Here is a 25511-nt window from a genome sequence, read left to right as displayed (position 1 = left end):
CCAGATAGCTTTCCAAAGCGCTGCCCATGTTATAGCCTCACTTATGTGTATCAGAGTTCTGTTTGCTCATCATCCTAAGCACATTTGATGTTTTTAGTCTTTAATTTTAGACATTCTTATGAGTACATAATGGTATTTCATTGTAGTTGTAGTTTGAATTTCCCTGATAAGCCATGATGTTGCTGTCCTTTATACTGTCTTTGGTGAAGTGCTTGTGTGAAACTTTTTTCCATTTAAAAAAAAATTGGGTTGTTTGTTTTCTTATTACTGAGTTTCTAGAGTTCTTTATACATTTGGAATATAAGTATTGTATCAGATATGTAATTTGCAAATACGTTCTTCTGGTTTTTGGATTCTCTTTTCATTCTCTTACTGTCTTTTGAAGAACAGAAGTTCTTCATTTTGAGGTCTAGTAGATCAGTTTTTTCTTTAATGGATCATGGTTTTTGAAGTCGTACCTAAGAAATCTTTATCTTACCCATAATCACGAAGGTTTTCTTCTATGTTTTCTACTGAAAGCTTTACAATTTTATTTATGTATGTATGTATGTATGTATGTATTATTTAATTATTTTATTTTGGTAGGGGGGCAGGTAATTAAGTTTATTTATTTTTAGAGCAGGTACTGGGGATTGAACCCAGGACCTTGTGCATACTAAGCATGCGCTCTACCACTTGACCTATACCCTCCCTTCCAGGTTTTCTATTTAAGCCCATGATCCATTTTGAGTTATGTTTAGTATCTGGTACAAGGTATGGTTTGAAGGTCATCTTTTTTTTTTTTTGAGAATAGATATACAGTTGTTGCAGCATCATTTGTTGAAAAGACTGTCCTTTTACGCTTTCTTTCCTTTCCTCCTGCTTCTGCACAGGAAGGCTCCCAACCCAGCCCCTCTCCTGGCCCTGGTGCCCCTCCAGCACATGGTTCCCTCTGACTGGTGCTGGCCTCTCTGTCCTCATTTCTGCCCAGAGCTTGTCTTCTGCTCTCGGGGCAGCTGTCAGCAGTTGGGCTCTGCCTTTTCAAGTCAGCACATCAGCCCTCCTGCAAGCTCTGCAATGAGGGCGCTGGAGGGACTCTGTTCGCCTACTCTGACCTGCTGCTGCCCGCTGCCTTCGTCTCTGTCTCTTTCTTGGCCTTGCCCTCTCTGCACTGCTACATGTGCGCCTCTGGAATCAGCCCCTTTTCCCCTGCTGTCAGCTCTTCTCCCTGCGAGCTCCTCCACTTCTGGGCCCGAGGCCACCCATCTGTTTCCCTGCGCTCCTGCCTCGCTGCTCCCTGTGTCCGACTCATTCCCGTTGTCCTCGTTCCTGCAGATCAACAGTGACCACATGGGCTTCCTCCCCTGAGCTGCCCTCATTCTCCCTGTGCCCAGGCTCAGACCACCCCTGTCCTCTCCTCTCTGTCAGTGTCTGCTGGGTTCTCCCATCACAGCCTTACAGAGCGAGCACGTCCCTAGTGGGGAAGGCCTTCTGGTTACTGTTTCCCTCTCTGCCTTCTTCTGGGGTGGCATGCAGCGTGTTAGGAGCTGGGCTGTGGGTCGGTGTGGCTGTGCCAGTGCAGATGTGTCACCAGCCTGGATGAGGTCGTACTGTGGAGCTCTCTTTTGCACTGATGTCTGTGTGTTTTGGGTTCACCTGTGGTTCTGGGAGAGGATCAAGGAAGCTGAAGTGGCCTCGGTGTTAACAGCACTTTCAAATCCAGGGCTACTGTGAATTAAGCATAAGGCAGACGTACCTCACGCTCAGTGGTGAGAGTCTACTATTTCTCCCGCATCTCGGGCAGGTTAGGTGAGGTACTTACTCACTGCCTACTTCTCTGGAGATAGGAGCAAGCCCCAGGACGCAGGGCCCCGTTGTCCTCAGGAGCTGCAGTCCACAAACTAACGGAGGCATCGTTCCTGCTGGCAGCACACATCCTGCACAGAGAGCAGTCAGCTCCAGCTCCCGCCTGCTAGATCTGGATTGAGACAGGCAGGTACGGGGGGAAATGAGAGAGGCCAACACAAGCTGTGTGGAGGCTGCGATCCCCCTGGGGACAGCGTGTGGGAGCAGCTGCCTGGCGGACAACTTGTCCGAGAGCCAGAGGCCGCCCCTCTGGGTACTACCAAAGCCTTCGTTTCTCGGGCTGTGGAGGGAGTGGATAACCCCTGGGATGTGGTCCTGTGGTCCTGTGGTCCTGTGTGCAAGGGTGGTAGGCGGTGTCCGGCACACGGTGAGAACGAGCCCACCCTCTTCCCTCTTGGGCCCTTGGTGATGGCCTGTTCCAGTGGTCCTCCTGTGAGCACGGCCTTGAGAATGACACATGCCCGGCACCTACTGGGAGCCTTGCTTCTTTGTTCGTGGCACTGAGGACAGGTTGCCTGGCGTCCGTGCCTTTAGGAGGTGAGGGAGTGGCTTCAGAGTTCGTGTGGGATCCTTGTCAGGGCCTTGACCTCTGCACCCTCAGACCCCCACCCCAGGGCCTGTCCTTCAGGAGTGCAGAGTGCCTCCTCCATAAAGGCCCTTTTTTAAGGCAGAACTCGTTGCTTTTCATCAGCAGCCTGAGTAAACGTGCTGCTGTTTGAAAGTCTGTCTGTCAGAGATGCCTTTCTGATACTGGTTTCTTTTGTGACTGTTCTTGCTGTAAAAAAGACCTTTCTCTGTAAGTCACTACAGAGAACTCTCAAGTCTGCATTGCCAGGAACCGGGCTGCATCCCTCAGGCATTGTTAGTGCAATCAGGTTTGAAAGAGTATCCAGTTATGCTAGCTTAGAGGGCGTAAGTGTGGGGGTTGCAAAGTTATGCATTTGTCCAACAGGCTCCTCTGAAGCACTTTTTTAGGGAGGCAGTTAAGACTTAACTGCTCATGCTGTGTGGGGACGGGCAGCAGGAGCGACACAGCAGAGCAGCTTGGTGAGTCTGGGTGGCATCGTGCTGCGGGAGGACCCGGCCAGCCCGTGCCCTGGGTCCTGTCCAGCCGTCCGTTCAGCTCCCCCTCAGAAAAGCACTTGCTGGAGGGTCTCAGTTCATTTGTATGCAGAAGGGGCTGTTCGGGAGGATCGAGTCTCTGACACAGAACCTTATAAATAGTAGGAGTGTTTCTCCAGCCTGTCTTCATTCTGTTCACAGCTAAAACTCCCTGGCAGCCTGTAGCTAATGAGAACGGAAAGTGCTATTTGTAGAGACTGAAATCCAGCAGGCGTCAGTGCTCCCGTGGCACATTGTCGCTTTGGCTGTTGTCTCGGGCTGCCATCTCTTCCAAGCTGAGCTATTGTCAGGCTATGAAAACAGCCACACTCTGACCACGACCTCAAATGTGTATGGAGAGGCGCGTTTTGTCAGTGAGGGTCAGGGCTGTGTGGGCAAGCAAGTGGCTGGCTCCCAGAGGTCACAGCTGGGCCTGGGTGTCTGTCTGGACCTGAATGGTACAGCCTCATGTGTGTAAATTGGGGAATAAGATGGGATCACCGTGACCACTTGGTGGGTTCTGGGGGTGTCAGCCACTGCCAGTCTGTTAGCTCACAAGCCCATGCTGTTCTACAGTGAGGGGTTATGTCCCCTGTTGAACTGATGGGCACACCAAGGCTTGGAGAGCTGGGCCAGCTTGTCCCGGGTTCCATCGTTAGTCCATGACCCAACAGGGGCTTTGACTCCAGAGTTTTTGTCCTTGAGCACTAAATTATTCTGCCTTATTTTTTTAATCTGCAGTCCTCCGAAGATGTTCCTTGCTTTAAGCACATCTGACGTGTGAAGCCCTTTGCCTGCTCTTTCAGCTTCTCCCTAGGGTTGGGCACTCACCGCACCTCAGGGTCACATCAGCTCAGAGCTGCCGATTCCGTCCCGACACCACGTGTGTGCCCTCTGTGCTGTGTTAAACTGCCGGTAAACTCTGGAAACGTACCTTCTACTACACACGTACATGTACACACATGCACACAGCAACAACCCTGCTCCCTTCCAAAAACAAAATAGACAGGAACACCAGGAGGAGTCAGTGGGGAGAATCTGCCAGACTTTGGCGGAGGTGGCATGGGAGTCAGCAGGTTGAGAAGGCCCGCAGCCCTGCCAGGAGGAGTTCCTGTGTGGTCAGGGCTGGCATTCTTGTCCAGCTTTAGGTCGAGGGAGGAGGGGCTTGTCTGTGTAACCCGGGGGGGCTGGGACCACACTGTGAAGTACCCTGATTATCATACTGAAGTGGGTCTATCTTGTAGAAAACAGGATAGCCAGTGGTTTCTAAGTCAGGAGTTTGGTACTCTGGCTTGTTTGAAAGTTAATGGGGAGCAGACACAGTGGACGAGGTCGGGGTTGCAGATAGGATACCTCACTGTTGCAGTGCTTCCAGGGGTGTGGTGAGGGACTGCAGAGTTAGTGCTCTGTCCCTTGGAGCTTATGGGGGGAACAGGGAAGGGGAGAAATCAGCCAGAGGAGACCAGGTGGTGGTGGGTGTGTGATGGTGGAGGACAGAGAAGGAGACCAGGTGTCCGGGGCAGTAGATTGATGTGAAATGTTGTAGGCGGAATGCAGGTCTGGAACTGTAAACGGCAGGCTTGGCTTTGACCCTTGGAAGTCACAGTTTCACAGTGGAGTGAGCTGGAAGGTGAGGTTGAGAGAAGGTGACTTCCTGGCTGTGGGCAGGGTTGTGAGTCCTTGTTTGTCTTTAAGGACAAGTGAGGCATAAGGACAGAAGCAGTGGGTAAGGAAAGCTGTAGGCTGTGAGAGACAGGGGATGTCGATGGGAGGGGTCAAGCGGCAGCCAGCCAGGGGCCTGTTGACCTTGGCGACAAGCCGGAGCACACCCCAGTCCTGTAGGACTCAGCAAAGTGTCGAAATTCTATGTTACGTAGTGTTCAGTTAAGGAGTAGGGCTTTGCTGTGTCAAAGTAATGCTTCTCTTTACCAAAAGCATTTACCTTAAGGTTCTGTTAAATAGCGAACTCCTTAGTTCATTGGAGATTTTCTCTTTACAAATTATATACGTGCCACACCTGCGTGAAGGTCTTCAGGGGCTTGTGCCTCTCCTTGGGGCCCCGGCCCTGGCCAGGGTGGAGAAGGTGTGGCGGGAGGGACGGTGGAATCACCTAGGTGCTTTCGTGGGAAGAAGAGGGCTGCTTTCCCTTCTTGACTTTTCTCTGCTTGGGTTCACAGTCCAGGGCACGGATGAGAGCCAGGCGGCGGGGACCTGCGGTGAGACTGGAGGACACAGGCCAGTTCCATCTCAGGAGCTTGAGAGCAGAGAGGATAGAAATGCCTGGTTGGGGCCTTAGCTGCCCCCGCGCTGGCCACCCAGCCTTATGCTGGGGAGCGAGGGGGAGGTCTCGTCTCAGTACAGCGGGCCTTCAGTTTGTGATAGATTATCACTTTTTTCAGAATTTAGCGGATTATGTGCTTGAATTCCAGGTGTGCATTTTTGCTTGCAGAAAAGGCATTCTAGGCTTTCCTGAGAGGACGCTGGCGTACCCAAGGCTGACCCGAGGGCTGACCCTCAACAGGACAGCGTGAGGCTGGGCCTCAGGCGTCAGTAGAAACCTCTGCTCTTGAGAACGCCGGGCCTTCACAGCTGGGGAGATGGACTGCTCGATGTCTGTGCTTAGGGTTCGAGGGATGTTCTTGTGAGATTGAGAACAAAACGCAGACACTGGTAGCTTGAAACTTTTTGATTTAAAGGAAACAAGGAGAAGGTCTTTTGTAAGGTTATCATATATGTATTTTGTAAGTTCTGTTGTGTACAAATTTGTTCAGAGCTTCTCCCAACTGTATGAGCTGTTAGATGCCATGTTAGGTAAGGCTTCTCTTTTGGAAGGTTGTAATCTCATAGGGGACCCCTGTGACAGCCACATAGGTGGCCGCATAAGTCTGCGTGGGATGAGCAGATAACACCACACCTGCTCTGTGTGTGGTTGTCGTGTCATCTGTGTCCTGGTGTTGCGGGTGAAGGGGCAGATTTACACACTCCTCTTATCATCAGGGAGGAAGCTTAGTCCTGGGAAAGGCTTGGTGGTGAGAGGCAAGGAATGGACGAACGGGCTGAGGAGAGAGAGTAGGTGAGGGGAGGCACGCCCCCAGTCGGGGACTCTGTCGGGCCCTCCAGGCGCATGCCCTCCTGCCTCTCTCCCCACACCCTTTGGGCTCCTGTGCAGCCTGCAGGCTGGTGCCCCCGCACCCTCGCATCCCCTCCTCTCCCCCTCCCTGCCACAGCTCACCGCCCTGCTCTCACGCGGCAGCTGTCCAGCCTCCTTTCCCGTCTTGTGAGCTTTCTGTCATCTGATCACCCTCACACGGTGCCCTTGCAGGGACCTTTTCAAACAATTAAATAATGTTCCAACCCTGTTCCAGCCCTGCAGTCACTGCCCATCACTTTTTGATTAAACTCTGAACCCTGGTTTAAAAAGCCCTGTAATGACGTTGCTGGCGTGACTGCTTCTTCTCTTTGACCAGTGACTGTTTATAGGATTTGATGGTCCACAAGCGTAATGCTACTGATGGCGACACTTACCCTGGTCCAGGCTCTGTTCTGAGCACTTGATGTCTGTTGACGCAGTTAATCCTAACAGCATCTCTGAGGTAGGTACTTATGCAGCCCTATTTTGCAGGTGAGAAGCTTGAGGCACCAGCTCAGGATCACATGGCAAGTCACTGGTAGAGCTGGGTTAGGCTGGGCACCTCCCCTGCTTCCTGGGGTCATAGGCACCTCCTCGTGCCTGCCAAGTCTGCGAGTGGCTCTCTTGACTGGAAGTGCGGCTCTGACCTTTCAGACCAGGCTGTCCTGTCATTTAGCAGATCTCAGTGTGGAGGCTCTGCAGGGGCTACCAAGTCACGTTTGATGAACTCTTGGTACCCCACGAGCCCTCATGATGTGAGCCCCAGGCGAGTGGGCCTCGCCCTTCGTGCCCTGTTTCATGCCCCAGTGCCCAGACCCCGGCAGGTGTTGATGCCACAGTCCGAGGGTTTTGGCATTGGCGTTACTGGTTGCCAGACCTGGCTGGAGCTGAGTGTGGGGGCCCAACGAGAGGGTGACACAGAGAGGCCTGCACTGGACAGATACCAGGCAGTGGGGCCTGGGGTCGTGCGGGGTGTGGTGAGTCCTTGGGTGATTTGATGTAGGTGATGCATTTGTTTGGGACAAGGGCAGGTTGGTGCTGAGGATGTGGGGTCTGTTTCCCCATGGGTTGGATAGCTCTTATGCTACAAGTCCTTCCAGGAGCTGGTGTCTGCAGGAAGACAGAAGACCATCTTTCTGATTCCAGATTGGAGTAACTTCGGGCTAAGATCCCTTAGGTCTGTTGTTGTGAAGCTGTGGTTAGAGTTAGGAAGCCAGCACAACGGTGCCCTCCACGTACGGACTGTTGTGCAAACACTCTACGCTATTTGTGGAAAGCCCTCTCAATAGATCGCTAACATTTTCGCCCCCCAAAACAGCAGGAGCAGTAAATAACCACCCTCTAGATAAAGCAAATGGGAAAACATTGCCAGAATTTGCTGTATCAAGTGCTGTGAACAATGGCAGCCAGCAGGGAAATTATGCAGAGGAAAAAAGCCCTTTTATTTGCTTTTCAAAATCGGTTGGGGCTGGGGAAGTATGGGAGATGGGGAGGAAAAGGAGGGAAAAAAAGAGTAAATACAGTAATCTTGAATTGAAGATGATGTCAGGCCTTTTGCCTGGGCTTTGTTTAATTCAGCGTCAAGGGCAGGAAACTTCAGCAACTCTCTTTTATTAACAACCCTGCACTGGTGAGAGCTGCTGCACAGGAAGTACTGAGTAGGGTCTTGTAAATATTGTTTGATGTAAGTCTTTCAGCAGCCCTGTGAGTGAGGAGAAGAGGGAACTGAGGCTTTAAAGAGTTTGAGAAACATGCTCGGATAACATAGCTACCACCAGTGGTAGTTGGGATTCAAACTCTGGGCTGGCTTGAACCTCAGGGCCTGAGTTCATGGCTGCAGAAGTGAGCCTACGTGTGGGGTAGGCTCCTGCCCCTAAAGTGAGCAGGTGCCCTTGTCTTTGGAGATATCCCTCCCCTCCCCTCCCTTCCCCCTTTATTAGCTGGTGTCCCTCTTCTGTTCCAGAATCCACTCCAGGACGCCTCCTTGCATGTAGTTGTCATGTCTCTTTAGTTACGTTCAGCCTGGGACAGTTTCTCAGTCTTTTTTGTTTTTGTGACTGTCACACTTTTGAAGACATGAGGCATGTTGTAGAATGTCCCTCAGTTTTGGTTGGCCTGGTGTTTTCTCATGATCAGCCTGGGATATGGATTTTGGGACAAAGAGCACAGAGATGACGTTCCCCTCCCATCACATGATACTGAGAGTCCGTGATATGAATACGAGGTAATACTGTGCTCTTAGCTTGGTCACTTGGTTGAGGGTGAGTCTCCAGGTGTCCCCACCAAATGTTACTGCTGTTCCCTTTCTGTTCACTGGTCACTGAGTCCATCTCCACCTCCTCGGAGGATGGAGGAGTTTCTAAGAATTTGTGAAATTCTCTACATAGATTAAAATCATGACAATAATTGATAAATACTTGGGGGAGATACTGCGAGGTTATACAGACATCCTGTTTCCCCGTGAAGCCTCACCCATGTTTCTCGCGTCATCAGTGAACCTTGCTTAGGCAGTCATTGCTGTGATGTTGCTGGTTTTATATTTCCCTCATTCCTGCTGTTTATTAATTAGAATTATTCTGTAAGGAGGATTTGTCTATTTTTATTTATTCAATCATTCATTTGTATCAGAGGGACTCACGGGTGTTATTTTATTCTCTGCGTTGTCATCAAGTACTGTATTATATATTTAGCCGCTCACATCGGTTCCAGCTCTGCTCATGGGAGCCCTTGACATTCTGTATCGTGTGCTTTTTGAGCACTTCCATACTTCCTGGCATTACCAGGTGCTCCGGGCTCATCTTGCGTTTTCTGTTCCACACATTCTCCAAGAAGCCTGGTCGCTCTGTTGGAGGATGGGATATAGACACCATATTTGGCAGTGGGTGAGCTCATTGCTGCTGGGCACCCCTTCCTGTGGGCCCTGTCATCGTGCGTGCTTGTTTCTTTCCTGGTGTATCTCTCTGGCTGTGGCTTTCAGGCCATCTTGGCTGCATCCTGCAGTGCCCCTCAGACGCACAGTACAGATGTAGGGGTGGCCACATGAAGCTGTGCTGGCTCTTTCTCTGTAGTTCAGCTACCCGTTTTCCGTCCCATTTTGTGTTCTGTTCCACATGTAGATTTTATGACCCACCCTCTGAGGAGTGCTGTTCTCGGGTGTGCACCCTCCAGTGGTGTATGGAAAGTTAGGGTCCTCTTTGCTCTCTGATTATCTCTGTGGCTTGCTCTCCTGTTTGTCAGTTGCTGGATGAGTCTGTCATTTTGGTCATGATTACAGTTACTCGGGAGGCCGTGCAGCCTTGTGTTCAGTGTGATTTGGGTTCCTCTCTCTGAATGTCCTCTTTATAGCTCTCACCAACTTATTTTTGTTACTGATTTGTAGGAACTGTTTATATATTCAAAGAACAGTCTTAGTCCTTTGTTGGTTATGTGTCACAGCTCTTTCTCCTGTGGCCTGCCTTTAACTTTATGTACTTACAGGGCCTTCTCATACAGAAGTTTGACATTTAATTTAGATTTTAATGATCGCTCTTTTCCTCTATGTTATGTCTTGTTATTACTTTTCTACCTGAATATAATAAAGGTACTTAACGATAACATTTTTGGAAGTACAAGTGTGCTTTTCACGTTGAGGTGTGGTTTTGTGCATTGGTGCCATTAGTCAGGCAGCCATTCTTCCCCACCGTGTGCCCCGCCTCGGCCCACGTGGGAGGGTTCGAGACTGGGCACTCTCTCTGTTGGCCATTTGTTGCCTGAGTGCCAGCACCACGCTTGACACCTGCAGGGGTGGTTCTCCTCCTTATTTTCCTCCTTCAGAATTATCTTGATGATTCTTGGCATCTCGTTCGGCCTCTGTTTTAATTCCCCCATCTCTGTCTTTCCTGGGCCTCATCGTCGTCTCTCTGTGGTCCGGGCTGGAGAGATGCAGGCCCGAAGCCTGAGCGCTTGCATCTTCGCTCAGTGGGTGAGATCATCCAGTCGGGGACAGTCGGGAAAGTGCTGAGAACAGAGGACAGCAGGCGGCTGCCAGGATGAAAGGGCATTTGCATTCTTCAGCTGGAGGGGAGGATTTATGAGAGGGGAACACTGGGTAAAATCACACAGAGCGTGTATGTTGCCAGAAAGCGCACGCACTTCCACATGATGCTCACCTGAGAATCCCAGGAGGTGATAGGAAATGAAGAACCTCCAGCTCAAGAGAGGATGTGAGTGGTCATCGCTAGTCAGCTTTTCAGGTCCTGAGTCCCTTGGGCGCTTGCTGTTCCAGGCTGCCCCTTCCCGGGTTGGAGCCACCTGGAATGGAGTGAGACCTGCCCTGTGCTTCCTCCCTAGCCACGTGTCCTAGTGATAAGATCTGCTTTCATTTGGATGTGTTATTGATTAAAATTGGTGTCTTTTAAAAGTTTTTTTTTGTTAACTTCACATAGCTTTTCTAAAATACCCAAAACAAACCAAACAAAAACCACCCCCAAATTTCAAAGCTACATAAGCTAATTTGAAAGGCCAGCTGGTAAATATTTCAGACTTTGCGGACCAGTCTCAAGCCAAAAGCAGCTGGAGATGCTTAGTAAATGGATTACGATGGTGTGTTCCAATAAAACTTTATTTACCAAACAGGTGCTGGGCTGTAATTCGCCAACCCCTGACCTATAGTATTTCAGACAATGTCTCACTAAAACTCTTTGAGAATAGAACAGAATAAAACTTGTATTAGCAGTCTCACCTTTGGGAAAAAAACAACCTAGTATTCAGCACCAAGGTCATTTCTTTGTGGCTCAAGACCTGTCAGTAGGATTGCCTTTTCCCATCTCAGGCCCTGACCTGCCCAGGTTTTCCGGGCTCTCCTGATTCCCATATCCCCTTGCCACGCCTTCTCTTGCTCCCTGCCTCCATGTGTGTGTCCACGTGCCTCCTGCCCAAGTACCTCCCCTCCCAAAGTCCCTCAGCGCTTGCCAGTACCCGGCAGCCTGGCTGCTGGCAGCTAACACTTTGCACCTTTCATCTTCGGCTGGGTACATGCATTTCCCCCATTGGGCTGTAAACTCTTTGATACTGAGTGGCAGTGTCATTAACTGATTCGTTTTGTTACCAGGACAGCAGATTTTATGGCCTGAGGCTTGCCCCACACCCTGACACTTTCACTGCTCCCCTGCTTGGGCTCAGGGAAGGCCTACCAGCCCTCCCAAGTTTCCTTCTTTCCTGTATTTTCCATTTTTACTGTTAAAGTAGTGCCAGTCTCTCTCCTCTGATGTGGTACTTTTCATTCATCAAGCCTTGGACCACTTGAAGCAGGCCTTGATGAAATTCACTAATTATGGGATGTTGACATCAGAAAGAGCAGACCCCATGGGTTCAGAGACACCCTGCTGTGTCCCGATCTGCATGTCGCTTGCTTGCATTCAGCAGCCCAGAGACCACCACATCATCTGTTGATAAGACAGCTGAGAATTGTTCACCTCTTAAGAGACAGCATCCCCTCCAAAGGTCTGGCAGCCTCTCAGAGGGGGCTGGTAAGGCCAGAACTAGAGTATTGGAAGTTTGATATAAGGTGGGCCTTTCAAAGTGAGACTTTGGGACATGGGTCTTTTTTTTTTTTTTTTTTTTTTTTACTTTTTTTTTATTGAGTAATAGTCATTTTACAATGTTGTGTCAAATTCCAGTGTAGAGCACAATTTTTCAGTTATACATGAACATATGTATATTCGTTGTCACATTTTTTTTGCTGTGAGCTACAGGATTTTGTATATATTTCCCTGTGCTATACAGTATAATCTTGTTTATCTATTCTACATTTTGAAATCCCAGTCTATCCCTTCCCACCCACTACCCCCTTGGCAACCACAAGTTTATATTCTATGTCTATGAGTCTGTTTCTGTTTTGTATTTGTTTTTTTATTTTAGATTCCATATATGAGTGATCTCATATGGTATTTTTCTTTCTCTTTCTGGTTTACTTCACTTAGAATGACATTCTCCAGGAACATCCATGTTGCTGCAAATGGCATTATTTTTATGGCTGAATAGTATTCCATTGTATAAATATACCACCTCTTCTTTATCCAGTCATCTGTTGATGGACATTTAGGCTGTTTCCATGTCTTGACTATTGTAAATAGGGCTGCTATGAACATTGGGGTGCAGGTGTCATTTTAAAGTAGGGTTCCTTCTGGATAGGGATGTGGGTCTTGATTATCGACTGGGCGAGGTGAGTCAGAATTGGTGGAAACTGCAAGACTACATTTTGAGGGTGGATTCAGAGGCTAGGTGTAAATGGAGGGGTGAGTGTACAACCGTGGAAAAGTTGGGGATTCTTTGGCAAAGTTGCAGTCATGAAAAGTTGGTGCTAACGCAGGCAGGGGGCGAGAGCTGAGGCCTGTGGATGGCACAGCGAGGTGTGGCTTCCAGTCTGCATCTGTGGTGAGTGTGTGGCAGCGCTCGGTTCTCACACACGCATCTGTTTTGGTTTCTGTTTGATCCCCTAACTGCCAACTGGACCTCTTCTCATGTTACCCTGCCTCCACAGGTTCTCTGCCTCTGACAGATGGCTGTGTTGCTGAGTGTATCCCCTTTGATGTGTAGCTCCTAGAAGTTTGAGTGTTGTTTTCTTGGGTCTAATTACAAGCAATACGTTATATTATTGTGCCTTCCTTTATTGTGTTTGACAGGTACTGAGTTTGTTTGTTTGTTTTTTTTAACAAATTGAAGGTCTGTGACAACCCTGCATCAAGCAGGTGGCAATTCTCCAGCAGCATTTGTTCACTTCATGTCTCTCTGTCACATTTTGGTAATTCTCTCAGTATTTCAAACTTTTTCATTATTATTGTATTTGTTAGAGTTGTAAGGCTTTTAATGGATGAGGAGTTGCTTCTTACGGATGAGTAAAAGTGATTTCTTGAGATGGAAGCAGATGCTGTGAAGATGGTTGAAATGACAACAAAGTACATAAGCTTAGTTGATGAAGCGGCAGCAGGGGTTGAGAGGATTGACTCCAATTTGGAAGGAAGTTCTGCTGTAGGTAAAATGCAATCAAATAGCATCACTTGCTAGAGGAATTGTTCATGAAAAGAAGAGTAGTCAATGGATGCAGCAGACTTCATTATTTTATTTGAAGAAATTGCCACAGCCACCCCTTCCTTCAGCATCCGCCACCCTGATCAGTCAGCAGCCATCAGTGTCGAGGTAAGACCCTCCACCAGCAAAAAGATATGACTCTGAAGGCTCACATGATGGTTAGCATTTTTTAGCAATAAAGTATTTTTTAAAAATTTTTTTGGGGGAAGGTAATTAGGTTCTTATTTATTTGTCTGTCTGTCTGTCTGTTTGTTTGTTTATTTATTTATTTTAATGGAGGTATTGGGGATTAAACCCAGGACCTCATGCATGCTAAGCAAGAACTCTACCACTGAGCTATACCCTCCCCGCCAGCAATAAAGTATTTTTAAATTAGGTATGTACATGTGTTTTTAGACATAGTGCTGTCACACACTTGATAGAGTACAGTGTAGTGTAGACTACATACAACTTTTATATGCACTGGGAAACCAAAAACATTCATGCGCCTCGCTTTGTTGTGGTGGTCTGGGACCGGGCCTGCACTATCTCTGAGGCATGCTTGTATTTCCCTATTGAGAAGACTCTTGGGAATTGAAGTAGTAGAGCTGGTCATAACTTCTGAAAAACAGAACTAGGAGGACTAGGAATAGAAAATTGGGTTAAAGACTACGAATTCAGCATATTTGTGGAGTAGATTATCTTAAGTTTTGTTTTAAAATGTATATTTCACATTTATATGCTTGCAGAAAATTGGAATGCCTCTTTCCCTTGTTAAAATAATTAACAAGATTTAAGAAAAAGTCTTGCTATAACCAACTTATGTGATTAGTTAATTAGGAGAATTTATAGTACATACTGATCGTGTTTGTTGATTGACCATCTGATACAGGTTGTCAAAGATGTTTCCTAAATTTGCGTAAACACCTGTCAAATGATTCGTGGCCGTATTATGAGACTCCAAGCACCTTGCCTCATTTATTTTAGGTAAATATAGAATTTATCTTGTATTTTCAGCTGTGCTACAGAATTAATTTTAAAACGTTAAAAGCACATGTTCAAAGTACACTTCTTGTAAGACTTTTTAAAATTAAACTGAGCCTTCCTTAAACTTTATGTAATTAGCATAACTTGTACATTTATGATTCCCTCTACTCATCTAATGCCCAGTCTGTGTGTACTTGTTCCTGATTGTCTCAAAATGTCTTCTTACAGTTGGTTTTTTCAAATTAGCATTCCGGTGGGTCCAAACATTACATTTAGTTGCTAGACATCTTCTAAGTCTCTTAATTTAGATTAATTCCCCTTCTCTTTTTTTATCTTATGCCATTTATTTGTAAAGAAACGTGGAACTTTGTCTATTATAATTTTCCAAATTCTGGACTTGCCTGGGTTTATGTTCATATGTCAATGAACATACTCTCTCCTCTCGTACTCCCTGTAATCTGGGGGTTAGACCTGTGGAATGGAATGGATTTAAGGCTCAGCGCTGGGACAGAACTTCACAAAGGTGAGGCGCTCTCAGGAGGTGCCTGGTATCTGGCCGTTGTGGATGTTGGTGGTGTTCCAGCTCCTCCCCTGGGTAGGCTCCCATCAGCCTTTCACCTGGCACTCAGCATGCGTGAAGGAATGCTGCCGAGACGTGTGTTTCCACTGTAGGTTACAAAATGGTGATGTTCTCATCCTGTTACACCTTCCTGTATTATGTGGAAGCCTTATAGAGGGACTTGGCTTTTCTGAAATTCCACTTCCTGTAGAAGCATTTTATTTATTACTTTTCAGACTGTGCTGTACTCTGGTCACCAAAGGTGACCACTGGGGTTTTGTTTTATGAGCTGATAGACCTTTAAACATGTCATGTGGTTCAGGCCATTGTGGACATTATTCTTTTTGATGCTCAGTTTGTCCCATCTTTGGCCAGCCGGAGTCCTTTGGGGACTCGTGTCCCTTCCATGGGACCCTCCTTGCTTTGAGTGGATCTTCGCACTGAAGGGGCAGTAAAGCTCAGGCCAGCTGGGGCCTGGCTACCTCTCTGGAGCCTCTGGTCCTGTTGGTGAGGCAGGCCCTCTGCTGAATGGGGAGACCAGTCGGTGGCAGAAGCTACACTGGTGATACCAGTATAGATAAAATTATTGATGCTAGATTTAAAAAAAAAAAAGACTTCTTTTAGAGGAGTTTCAGGTTCACAGCAGAATTGAGCAGAAAATACAGAGAGTTTGCACGTAGCCCTCCCCACCCACACGTATGTTCACCCCTACCCTCAACATCCCTCATCAGTGTGGCGTATATGGTACAATCAATGAACCATCATGGACACATTATTATCAACCAAAGTCCATACTTTACATTAGGGTTCACTTTTGATGTTGTACATTCTGTGGGTTTTGACAAATGCATAATGACATGGAGCCACCACTATAGTGTCATACAGAGTAATTTCACTGCCCCAAATCCCTTGTGCTCCATCTTTTCATTCCTCCCTACCTCCCTCTCCCCAAACCCCTGGCAGCCACAATCTTTTTATTGTTTCTGTAGCTTTGCCTTTTCCAGAATGTCATTTGGTTGGAATCGTACAGTTTGTAGCCTTTTAAGACTGTCTTCTTTCGTTTAGTAATATGTCTTTTAAGTTTCGTCCATGTCTTTCATGGCTTGATAGATTTTTTTTTTTTTACTGCACATATTTTTTAAATTTACATATATGTACTGTTCATTGTTTCTAAGAACTTTTAGAGCTTTAGCTTTTTAAACTTACATAGTTATCAAAGGAATAAAGCCAACCACAAAATAAGAATTAATTCGAAAAGATACATACACCCTGCTATTAACAGCGACATTGTTTATAATTGCCAAGATACGGAGGCATCCTAAGTGCACATCATACATATATATGCAGTGGAATACAACACAAAGTGGAATATTCTGCCATTTGCGGCCCTTCATTCACTTTTTTTTTTCACTTCAAAAACCAGAATTTTATAACTGGCAGAGATATTTCCAGTACATATTGATGCTAGATTTTTAAAAAAGAACTCAAGGGTAAAAGTGTAGATTTATTAGGCAAAATGCATAACCTGTCTCCCTAAGTGTCCCAGTGGTTCAAGAATCACCTGTTACTCATAAAAGCTGCCTAATGAGACTTGCTCACTGGGTGGGAAACCATTGAAGAGGGCATTGACCGCGCATGAGGAGGGTGCTGACTCTGAGAAGGTCCCCATTTTCGTCATTTTACGTGTTTGTCTTGCTTACTCCTCTTGGCCATCCTTTGGGACAGGGATGTCAGTGTTCCCGTTTTTGTGGTCGAGGACCAGGGGCTGGAATGCCATGCCTGCTCCAGGTCTCACAGTCATGCCCAGTGACATGGGATTGACCTTGTTCCTTGAATGCTATGAATACAGTGATGTTTTCAGTGACCACTGGGGCCCTGTGTGGAGGGCTTTGAGCCCCATGTGTGGGGCCTGGTGGCGTTGGCTCCTATTGCTGGAGGAGCTGGGAAGATATGGGTACTGGAAAGGCACCTCTGCAGGTGGGGAGCCCCAGAGGAGACTCGGCAGGATGAGGAGGAGCTGCTGGGAAGGGAGGTCCCCTCTCCTGGTAGCAGGAAGCTGGTGAGGATGGTGGGCTCACCTGGTGTAGAGCCCCATCTGGGCGGGCCACGTGGCTACATGCTGCCGTCTGACCCTTTCCTTTCTAAGCTGCAGAGGTGAGGTGTGACTTGGTATGATGTGACCTTCCCAGATAGTCACAGCAGCTGGGGATCCAGGCACCGCCAGTCACATCGCAGTGCTGAGAACACTGCCCACGGCCCTGCTTCCGGGAGGGCGCGATTGGTGCCAGGCTTCTGAAGCTGGGATTTGGGTCTCCAAGGTGGGCAAGTGTTATGATAACAATGCTCACCTTTATGTAGCTTGGGAAATGCAGAAATCCAGAAGAAGTATCACTGTATTTCCAAACAGCTGTGGCTCCCATCCAGGTGTGGGATATGGTGGAATCGGAGAAGGGAAGGAAGTCCGTAAGAAAAACGGAGCTGGTCTGTGAAGGGAGAGAATGAGCCACTGCCTATTAACTGCCTTATACACACCATACACAGGCTCACATCACACATGCACATATACAGACGTGCACGTGGAAGTGCTCCCACATCATGCAGACGCATGCTACACATAGACACCACGCACGCTTGCAGCACACACACACAGCACACACGTTCACACGGCATACTCATGCACACCACGTGCTTGCTTGTGCATGCACAAGCCCTGGTCCCTCCCACTGGGTGCAGCGGCAGTGGGGTCTATAGGTGGGCGGGGAGGTGTGGCCAGAGCTGGGCACGGCCGAGGACCGCAGAGAGGTGGCCTTTGCCTTAGATCTTGAGAGGCAGGTGTGAGTGTTTGGAGGCAGGATGTTCTCAGGGTGGAAGCAGGTCTTTCCTGGCTCCAGGAACCTGGTGAGCGCTGGCTAGCCCCTGTCTACACTTTGAGGAGAAAACACCTCTTACTCTAGAAACCTGGGAAGGGAATTATAACCCATTCCCTGTGTGGGCTCTAGCCTGCTGCACAAAAGCCTTTATTTGGGGGCTGTGACCCTTTTATCCACTACTTCTCATACTTACTTGCCACTGGCTGTTCTGAACCGGCCCTCTGGTTCCCACGCCGCCGCAGTGCGGGGACCTGAGCTCGTCTCCCACCTGTGCAGGTGATACTGACTGTGGGCGCCTGCTCAGCAGAGCCTGTCCCTGGGAGACACAGGGCCTGGCTTTTCTTCTAACACGGTTACAACCTGTTATCTGGGCTGATCCTGCTCCTCAGACGTGGGCGCTGCAGTGAGGCCTGCTCCCCAGTCTGCACCCTGGCTGCTGACTCACGCTCCTCCTCTCTCCCTTCCCGCTCCCCCGCCCTCCTGCCCCCCTTTTCACCCTGGGTGCTGGCCAGCAGCCGCTGGGATGTGGCTGCAGGCTGGTCAGGAATGACACAGTGAGGGCGGGGGCCAAGAGCACCTGTACATGACAGGGGGCTTATTTTTTCACACTGTTGGCTGGAAATAATCAACTTTATTTAAAGAGGATGTGGATTTTGAGTGTTAAAACACCCAAGAGCTTGCTGGTCTGTGCTGGGAGTGACTCTCCTGGCTCGGCTGGGAAGAGGCTGCAGGTCTCTGCAGGGTGAGTGGGGGTGAGTACCTACAGAGCTGCCCACCTGCAGTGCTGAGTGACCAGGGCCCCTCAGAGAATGCCAGCTCTGGGGGAGTTCCTTCAGCACAGCCACCCGTGGAGTGGAGGGTGTCCCCTTGAGGACGTGTGACCTTGTGGCATCTCCCATCATCTGCTAGTCTGCTGTCTGTCCTGGTGCGAGGGGCCATGTGGAAACCAGCTGATAAGGGCTTAGCCAAGTAGCTGTCCCCCCACTTTGAGGGGTCTTTAGGTTTATTTCTTAATCTTTGCCAAGTGCCAGGCCGTGGTGGCTTTAATTTTGTGTGTAGGTATTTTACTTACATTTTTATAAGTTTGATTTCAAACAGGTGACATACACACACAGTTCAGAAGGCCATACGGAGAAGGCTGTGAGGGGAGGGTCAGGGCTCCTCCCGGCTCCTTCCTGTTACTTAGTGCTCGTTGGAGGGATTCTCAGCACATTCTAGTATCCGTCAGATGTGAGCTTTTCCGCTGCAGGAGGTGCTGAAGTGGGGAGGAAGCCTGTGGGTCAGGGACATGGAGGTCTTGGCCACCCCATCCTCTAGCACCTGTTTCAGGGGCTCAGGACGCAAGCAGGCTGGCCTGGCCACTGGAGAGCCCCCAGGGGTGAGGGCCACAGGGCGGATCACCATCTCCTCTCCATGTGTTCTCAAAGAGCTTTTTTTCTCTTGATGATAAAATGTCTACATGTTGTAGGGAATTTGGATAATACCTAAAGATACAAAAAACCAAGTCAAACTGCTTGTTACCCTGCTACCCAGAGACAGAGAGACTTAATGGGTGTCCTTTTACACACACACACACACACGCGTGCACACACACAGGGTTTTCTTAGAAAAGTGAACCTATACCATACACAAAAACTGCATACTCTGTCAGTTTTGTAGTATGTTGAAACCTTTCCTCTTTTTGCTGAAAAGTCTTTGTAAACACTTGGATTGGTGGCATCCACATCAAGCTTACCCTGACTACCCTGTGTCCAGGCTCTGACCGTTCCTGTCCCCTTTGCCCCACCCTGTTCTCTCTGTGGCTCTCGGTCTCACAGGGGCCTGCCATCCCTCCCTGGCCGGCCCGAGTGGGTAGTTGGAGCTGGCATCTGTTCTGATTGGTTAGTGCCTAGCCCTACTCCTGGCCTAAACTGCTACAAGTTGGGTGGCTTAGATCAACAGAAATTCAACTTCCTGTGGCGGTGGAGGCATAATTCCAAGGTCAGGGTGTCCCAGGGCTGCACTCCCTTAGAGACGCTGAATCTTTCCTTGCCTCTTCCAGCTTCGGGGATGGCTGACAGTCCTTGGCGTTCCTTGGCTTCCAGCTGCATTGCCGTCACCAGGGGACCATCTTTCCCCCGTGTCTCTTCACATTTTCCCTCTGTGATGTCTGCCTTTGTGTCTAGATCTTGCTCCCTTTAAGGAAACAGTCACGTTGGATCAGGGTTCACCCTGATGACCTCATTCTAACTGGATTACATCTCTGTAGACCCTGTCTCCAAATAAGGCATGTTCTGAGGTGCTCAGGGTTATGATTTCCAACATATTAATTTTCAAGGACACAGTTCAGCCCATAACAGTCGCCATTTTACCAGCCCAGAGAGCCTGGTCTCTGATGGAGGCCCAGCCTCACGGTATATACAATATAAAGTGTGTATGTCGTACCCACGGGAAGTAAACATGTTCTTGGCTTAAAACTTTAGCTGGAAAATATGTGTCCTCATTAACCACTACTCCTGACCCCTCCTGACCAGAGATGAGGGGCTGATAGGGTACATGTGTTCTCGACCCTTCCCCAGGTGTTTTCACCTGCACAGATGCAGACACACAGTGAGTGGAGTCTTGTCCGTCAGCCTCTCCCTCCAGGTGCATCTGCTGGGCTCCCCGAGGGCAGAAGGTGGCCGAGCTGCACCTGCTGTGAGATGTCCTTGCTCATAGGTGTTGTTGTCTCCTCTGCGACTAGGTTTCTGTCTTTAATTTAGATCTCAAACGCACTGTAATGGACTCGTTTAGAGTCCATTATTTTTGTATGGTGTTTATACTGTTATTAACACTGTTAAGTTTTATGGTGGTGTTTTATTGTTTTTTCTCTCTCTTTTTTTTAACATCAGCTTCTTGGCTATGGCTCTCTGCATCTGAGCTGAGTTGGTAACGCATGTAGAGGAGGATTTGGCTGACTGGGTTTTCTAGGCTGTCTCATAAGCACACTGCTCACATCTTAAGAAAGCCTGCAGTCAAGTGCATTGCCTTGGCTTTGATTTATTTACCAGGAGAAAATGGAGGCTGGGAGGTTGGATTAGGATTGAAGCTGAGCAGCTGCAGGCTGAAGTTGCTTTGCTTTTTTTAAAAGATAAGCCCTGCCAAGTAGTTTATGGCACCCCCAAGCCCCAGGATTTTATTAGTGAGGCTCTTTGGTGAGTGGACTGGCCTGGTCTGAGCTTCCTGAAACCCGGAGGCTGCACTGTGGACTGTGCTGGGCAGGTGCTTCTCCTCACCTTGAGGGTGCTGTGCTCAGGATCCTCTCTGTGGCTCCTCCCTTTGATTTTCCAGGAGGCCCCAGTAGGAGGGTCAGAAAGGAAATCTCCCAGAGAGCGAGTCTGAAAGGCAAAAACAAGTGCGTTTCAGTAAAACTTCTTCAGGCCCTAAGACAGTATGTTACTGGGTATCCTGTGGCCTTCCTGTCCTGCGTGTGGTCCTGGGCTGTCATCTGTCTCTTCTTCTTTCTCAGGAGACAGGAGCAGTTCCAGAGAAACCCCGACAGCTACAACGGTGCTGTGCGTGAGAACTACACCTGGTCTCAGGACTACACCGACCTGGAGCTCAAGGTGCCCGTGCCCAAGCACGTGGTGAAGGGCAAGCAGGTAACCCCAGGGGTTCAGCTTCTCTGCTCAGCTTCTTTCCTCGGGGCATAGGCTTCAGGCTGTGGGCTGCACTGGAGCTGACTCGGCCCGTCCTTTCTACCCCTCGTCTCCTCGCTGAGCCACCAACAGAAAACTGCTTCTTTTCTTCAGTCACAAACGTGCGCCCCTCCCTATCCCCCAGCCTACCCTTTTAACTGCATCAAATAAGAGACCCAACTCAGCCCCCTAGATGGATAGCATGTGAGCTTTGTTTAGTTTTTTAAGTTGCAAGATTCTCATATCATTTATTGCATTTAGTCTCTGCAGAAACACTGCAAAGGAGGCAAGGCAGTTGTTAGACCCATTTCACAGATGGAGAAAGTGGAGTCCCAAGAGGTAGAGCAAAGACCCACAGGTTCTGTAGTGACTGGTGGACTTCCAGTCCTGTGCTGTGCAGAGCTGTACCATTCACAGCTTGAGCTGATTTTTCCATCTTAATGAGCTTGAGTGAATAGAAATTTAATCTTTTAGTGGGAGAGAGATATTTACATGAGAATAACATTATTGTAGCTCATTGTAAATAGGTAGGCCTTACTTTAAAGAAAAAAAAACCTCTCATGATATGTGAATGGGACATCGTTATTATAATCCCCAATATAAAAAATTCTAGTATGTGCCAGAAACCATTTCCTTATTTCAATCGTCACGAGAAACTACAACCTGCAAAGTAATATCTTTCATGTTTTATAGATGAGAAATTGAGGCTGAGAGAAGTTACTTAATTATCCAAATTGACATGGAAAATTCACCATTGCGTCTCCCTCATTCTTGTTATGCCTGGAACAGTGAGCACTGTTCAGCTGCTTTTGAAGGAATGATTGGCTGAATGAGTGCACTGGTAAAGCCATGCTTTGATTCAGGTGTGTCTGCTTCTAAAGCTCATACTGTTTCCCCTGTGTCCCACTCCTCACTTTATAAAGAGGAATAACTCCTGGCTTCTTTAAAAGAGAAGGTCCCAGAGCGTGTATAATGGAAGTTGGGTTTCATGTGCATTTTTGAGAAATGACCGCCACCGTGTAAAGTGGTGCCAGCTCCTGCTGGTCTGGATTCATGTGCAAATCCCGGCTCTGGGCAGTGAGTGAGCACCTCCAGGCCACCCCCATCCCACCACCCTTTCCTGAGGGCCCTGCTGGTCCCTGCCTGGCTCCCCAGGCTCTGCCCCAAACAAGCCTGCCCTGCGCAGGAATCTGGGTGGGGCCTGGGAAGCCTCTGAAGACTGGGACTTCCTGCAGGTATCAGGTGAATGCAGCTCGTTGTGCAGCATGGAAGACGGGAGCAGAGACACGAGCCCCTGAGCCTTCATGTCTCCGTGTGATGTGGGTCAGGGAGCCATGGGGACAGCGTCAGATGGAGCAGCACTGTCTGCTCATTACTCCCTTTCTCCCTCTTCCCACCCTGTCCCAGGAAGTCCACCAGGGCTCCGTGACCCCTGGCCAGATGGACTTTAGGCTCCGAGTCAGACCAGGTAACTGGGGGGCATCCCCACGGAATCCTGCCTCTGATGACTACGTCCCCTCTGACTCTGGCAGGTCATAGTGGGTACAGGCTGACCTTCCTTGTCAGAGTAGTTTGCCCAGCACCTTCTAGGGTTTTAGTGGGTTCAGTGTTGATTTTCATTTTGCTTTTTGGTAGAATTACATTGCATGTAGATGAATAAATTATGGGAAGTGTTGGTTACCACACTTCATTACTTGGCTAAAAAGGTGACAGCTTCCTGATCTAGCGTCTGGCTTCTAACTTGTCCATGAACTTTTGGAGCTTTCTCTGAAAGGAATTGTGTTAGGCCCAACCTAAAGCTAGTTCTTTTTCTTTGGCTTAGAGACTCGGGCTGCCTGACATCCCCTGCTGTACTTTCCACAGCCACCCGGAAGATCCTCCCATTGAAAACGGCATCTCATATGTGCCCGTTGCTGACTGGGGCAGCTGTCTCACGATCCTGCTCTGCCGCAGACAGTGTGCTTGAGGTCCTGGTCTTCCTTTCATCACGCTAAGGGACACATCCATGGCGCTCTCACGTGCACTTGCCATGACCTCTAGGATCATATGGCCTTGCTTTCTCCAAGAATAGCTCTGGGTTTTGTTCATTTCTGCATCAGACATTTACTGAGCACGTGGCAGTCCCCAAGACTGAGACAAGATTGCTGCCTTTGAGCCGACGTGTGTGGGGCTCAGATAGTGACAGGCAACAGGTGCACCGACAGGCAGTTCCAAGGAGTAGCAAGGGCCGTGTGGAGCATGAACAGGCAGTCTGTTAGCTCAGCCAGCACTGTGCAGCGCCTTCTCAGGGCCACGCACTGCTCATGCCCTTCTTCCCAACGGCCCTTCGGGGCACTGGCCGGACGCAGAGGAGGAGACGGTGGAGAGTGATTGGTTCAGAGTCTCTCCGGGCTGGCTTGCTCTGGAGTCAGCACTTCCACCACTCAAAGTTGTGTTGGATGAGCCTGAATGTTCGTGACACCAGGATTGAAAGAACACATTCCACTTAAGCCATTTATTTATCTGGTGTTGGCATTTCTGTGACATCTGCTGACTTAAATTTTTACTAGTTTTCCACATGGTTGAATTTTTTTATTCTCCAGTAGGATTTTTCCCCATGCCATTCTTTGTTTTTTTAATTGATGTATAATTGACGTACAGCGTTATATTAGTTTCAGGTGTACAATATAATGATTCGATATTTGTGTATACTGTGAAATGATCACCACCGTAAGTCTGGTTAACGTCCTCTCCATATTATGGAGTTTGTTTGTGTGATGAGAACTTTTAAGATTTAACCTCAGTAACTTTCAGATTCCATGTCATTTTTAAAAAAAATTTGTGTTCTTTTTCATTGAAGTATAGTCAGTTTACAATGCTGTGTCAATCTCTGGTGCACAGTATAATGTTTCAGTCATACATATACATACCTATATTCATTTTCATATTCTTTTTCATTTGAGGTTACTACAAGATATTGAATATAGTTCCTTGTGCTATACAGTAGAAACTTGTTGTTTTTCTGTTTTATATATAGTAGTTAGTATCTACAAATCTTGACTCCCAATTTATCCCTTCCCACTCCGTTTACCTCCTGGTAACCATAAGTTTGTTCTCTATGTCTGTGAGTCTGTTTCTATTTTGTACATAAGTTCATTTGTGTCTTTTTTTTAGATTCCACATATAAATGGTATCATATGGTATTTTTCTTTCTCTTTCTGGCTTACTTCACTTAGAATGATGATCTCCAGGTCCATCCATGTAGCTGCAAATGGAGTTATTTAATTATTTTTTATGGCCGAGTAGTATTCCATTGTATATATGTACCATATTTTCTTTATCCAGGCATCTGTCAATGGACATTTAAATTGTTTCCATGTCTTGGCTATTGTAAATAGTGCTGCTGTGAATATTGAGGTGCATGTGTCTTTTCAATTATAGTTTTCTCTGAACATAAGCCTAGGAGTGGAATTAGTGGATCATAAGGTATGTCTGTTTTTAGTTTTTTGAGGAATCTCCATATGTTTTCCATAATGGCTGCATCAAACTACATTCTCACCAACAGTATAGGAGGATTCCTTTTTTTCCACACCCTCTCCAGCATTTATTATTTGTAGACTTTTTAATGATGACCATTCTGACTGGTGTGAGGTGATGCCTCATATTGTTTGATTTGCATTTCTCTGATAATTAGTGATGTTGAACATCTTTTCATGTGCCTATTGGCCATCTGGATGTCTTCCTTGGAGAGATGTCTGTTTAGGTCTTCTGCCCATTTTTTGATTGGGTTGATTTTTTTTTTAATTTAGGTGTATGAGCTGTTTGTATATTTTGGAAATTAGTCCCTTGTCGTTTGCATCATTTGCAAATATTTTCTCCCATTCTGTAGGTTGTCTCTTTGTTTTGTTGATGGTATCCTAAGTTATGCAAAAGCTTTTAAGTTTTATTAGGTTCCATTTATTTATTTCTGCTTTTATTACTCCAGGAGCTGGTTCAAAAAAAATATTGCTGTGATTTATGTGAGAGTTCTGCCTATGTTTTTCTCTAGGAGTTTTATAGTATCTGGTCTTACATTTAGGTCTTTAATACATTTTGAGTTTATTTTTGTATACGGTGTTAGAGAATGTTCTAATTTCATTCTTTTACGGGTAGCTTTTCCCAGCACCATTTGTTGAAGAGACTGTCTTTTCTCCCTTGTGCATTCTTGCCTTCTTTGCCATAGATTAATTGACCATATGTGTGTGGGTTTATTTCTGGACTTTCTCTCTTGTTCCATTGATCTATGTGTCTGTTTTGGTGCCAATACCATACTGTTTTGATTACTGTAGCTCTGTAGT

At 47.6% G+C, this 25511-nt stretch overlaps 2 protein-coding genes and 1 long non-coding RNA gene across 4 annotated transcripts in view; 1 reads left to right on the top strand and 2 right to left on the bottom strand.

Annotated features, from left to right (window-relative positions):
* Window positions 1-25511, bottom strand: part of OGDH (oxoglutarate dehydrogenase) — a 349298-nt gene that overhangs the window by 178372 nt on the left and 145415 nt on the right. The gene's annotated exons all lie outside the window — the stretch shown is intronic.
* The window catches only part of NUDCD3 (NudC domain containing 3), an 87165-nt gene that overhangs the window by 30312 nt on the left and 31342 nt on the right, over window positions 1-25511 (top strand). For both annotated transcript variants that reach the window (XM_074367726.1, XM_074367725.1), the window contains exon 3: window positions 21027-21159. In XM_074367726.1, the coding sequence (XP_074223827.1) occupies window positions 21027-21159 (133 nt within the window). The remainder of the gene's footprint in view (window positions 1-21026; window positions 21160-25511) is intronic.
* LOC105080538 (uncharacterized) lies at window positions 13156-19875 on the bottom strand. Its single transcript, XR_836362.3, has 3 exons — window positions 17733-19875; window positions 17018-17152; window positions 13156-15261 (listed from the first exon to the last, which is right to left on the bottom strand). It is a non-coding gene; the product is annotated as an uncharacterized LOC105080538 (long non-coding RNA).

This window comes from Camelus bactrianus, chromosome 7 (assembly GCF_048773025.1).
Source record: "Camelus bactrianus isolate YW-2024 breed Bactrian camel chromosome 7, ASM4877302v1, whole genome shotgun sequence".
NCBI classification, from domain to species: Eukaryota; Metazoa; Chordata; class Mammalia; order Artiodactyla; family Camelidae; genus Camelus; species Camelus bactrianus.
Note: the sequence above shows the minus strand (reverse complement) of the source record. Positions and strands in the feature narration are given on the sequence as shown.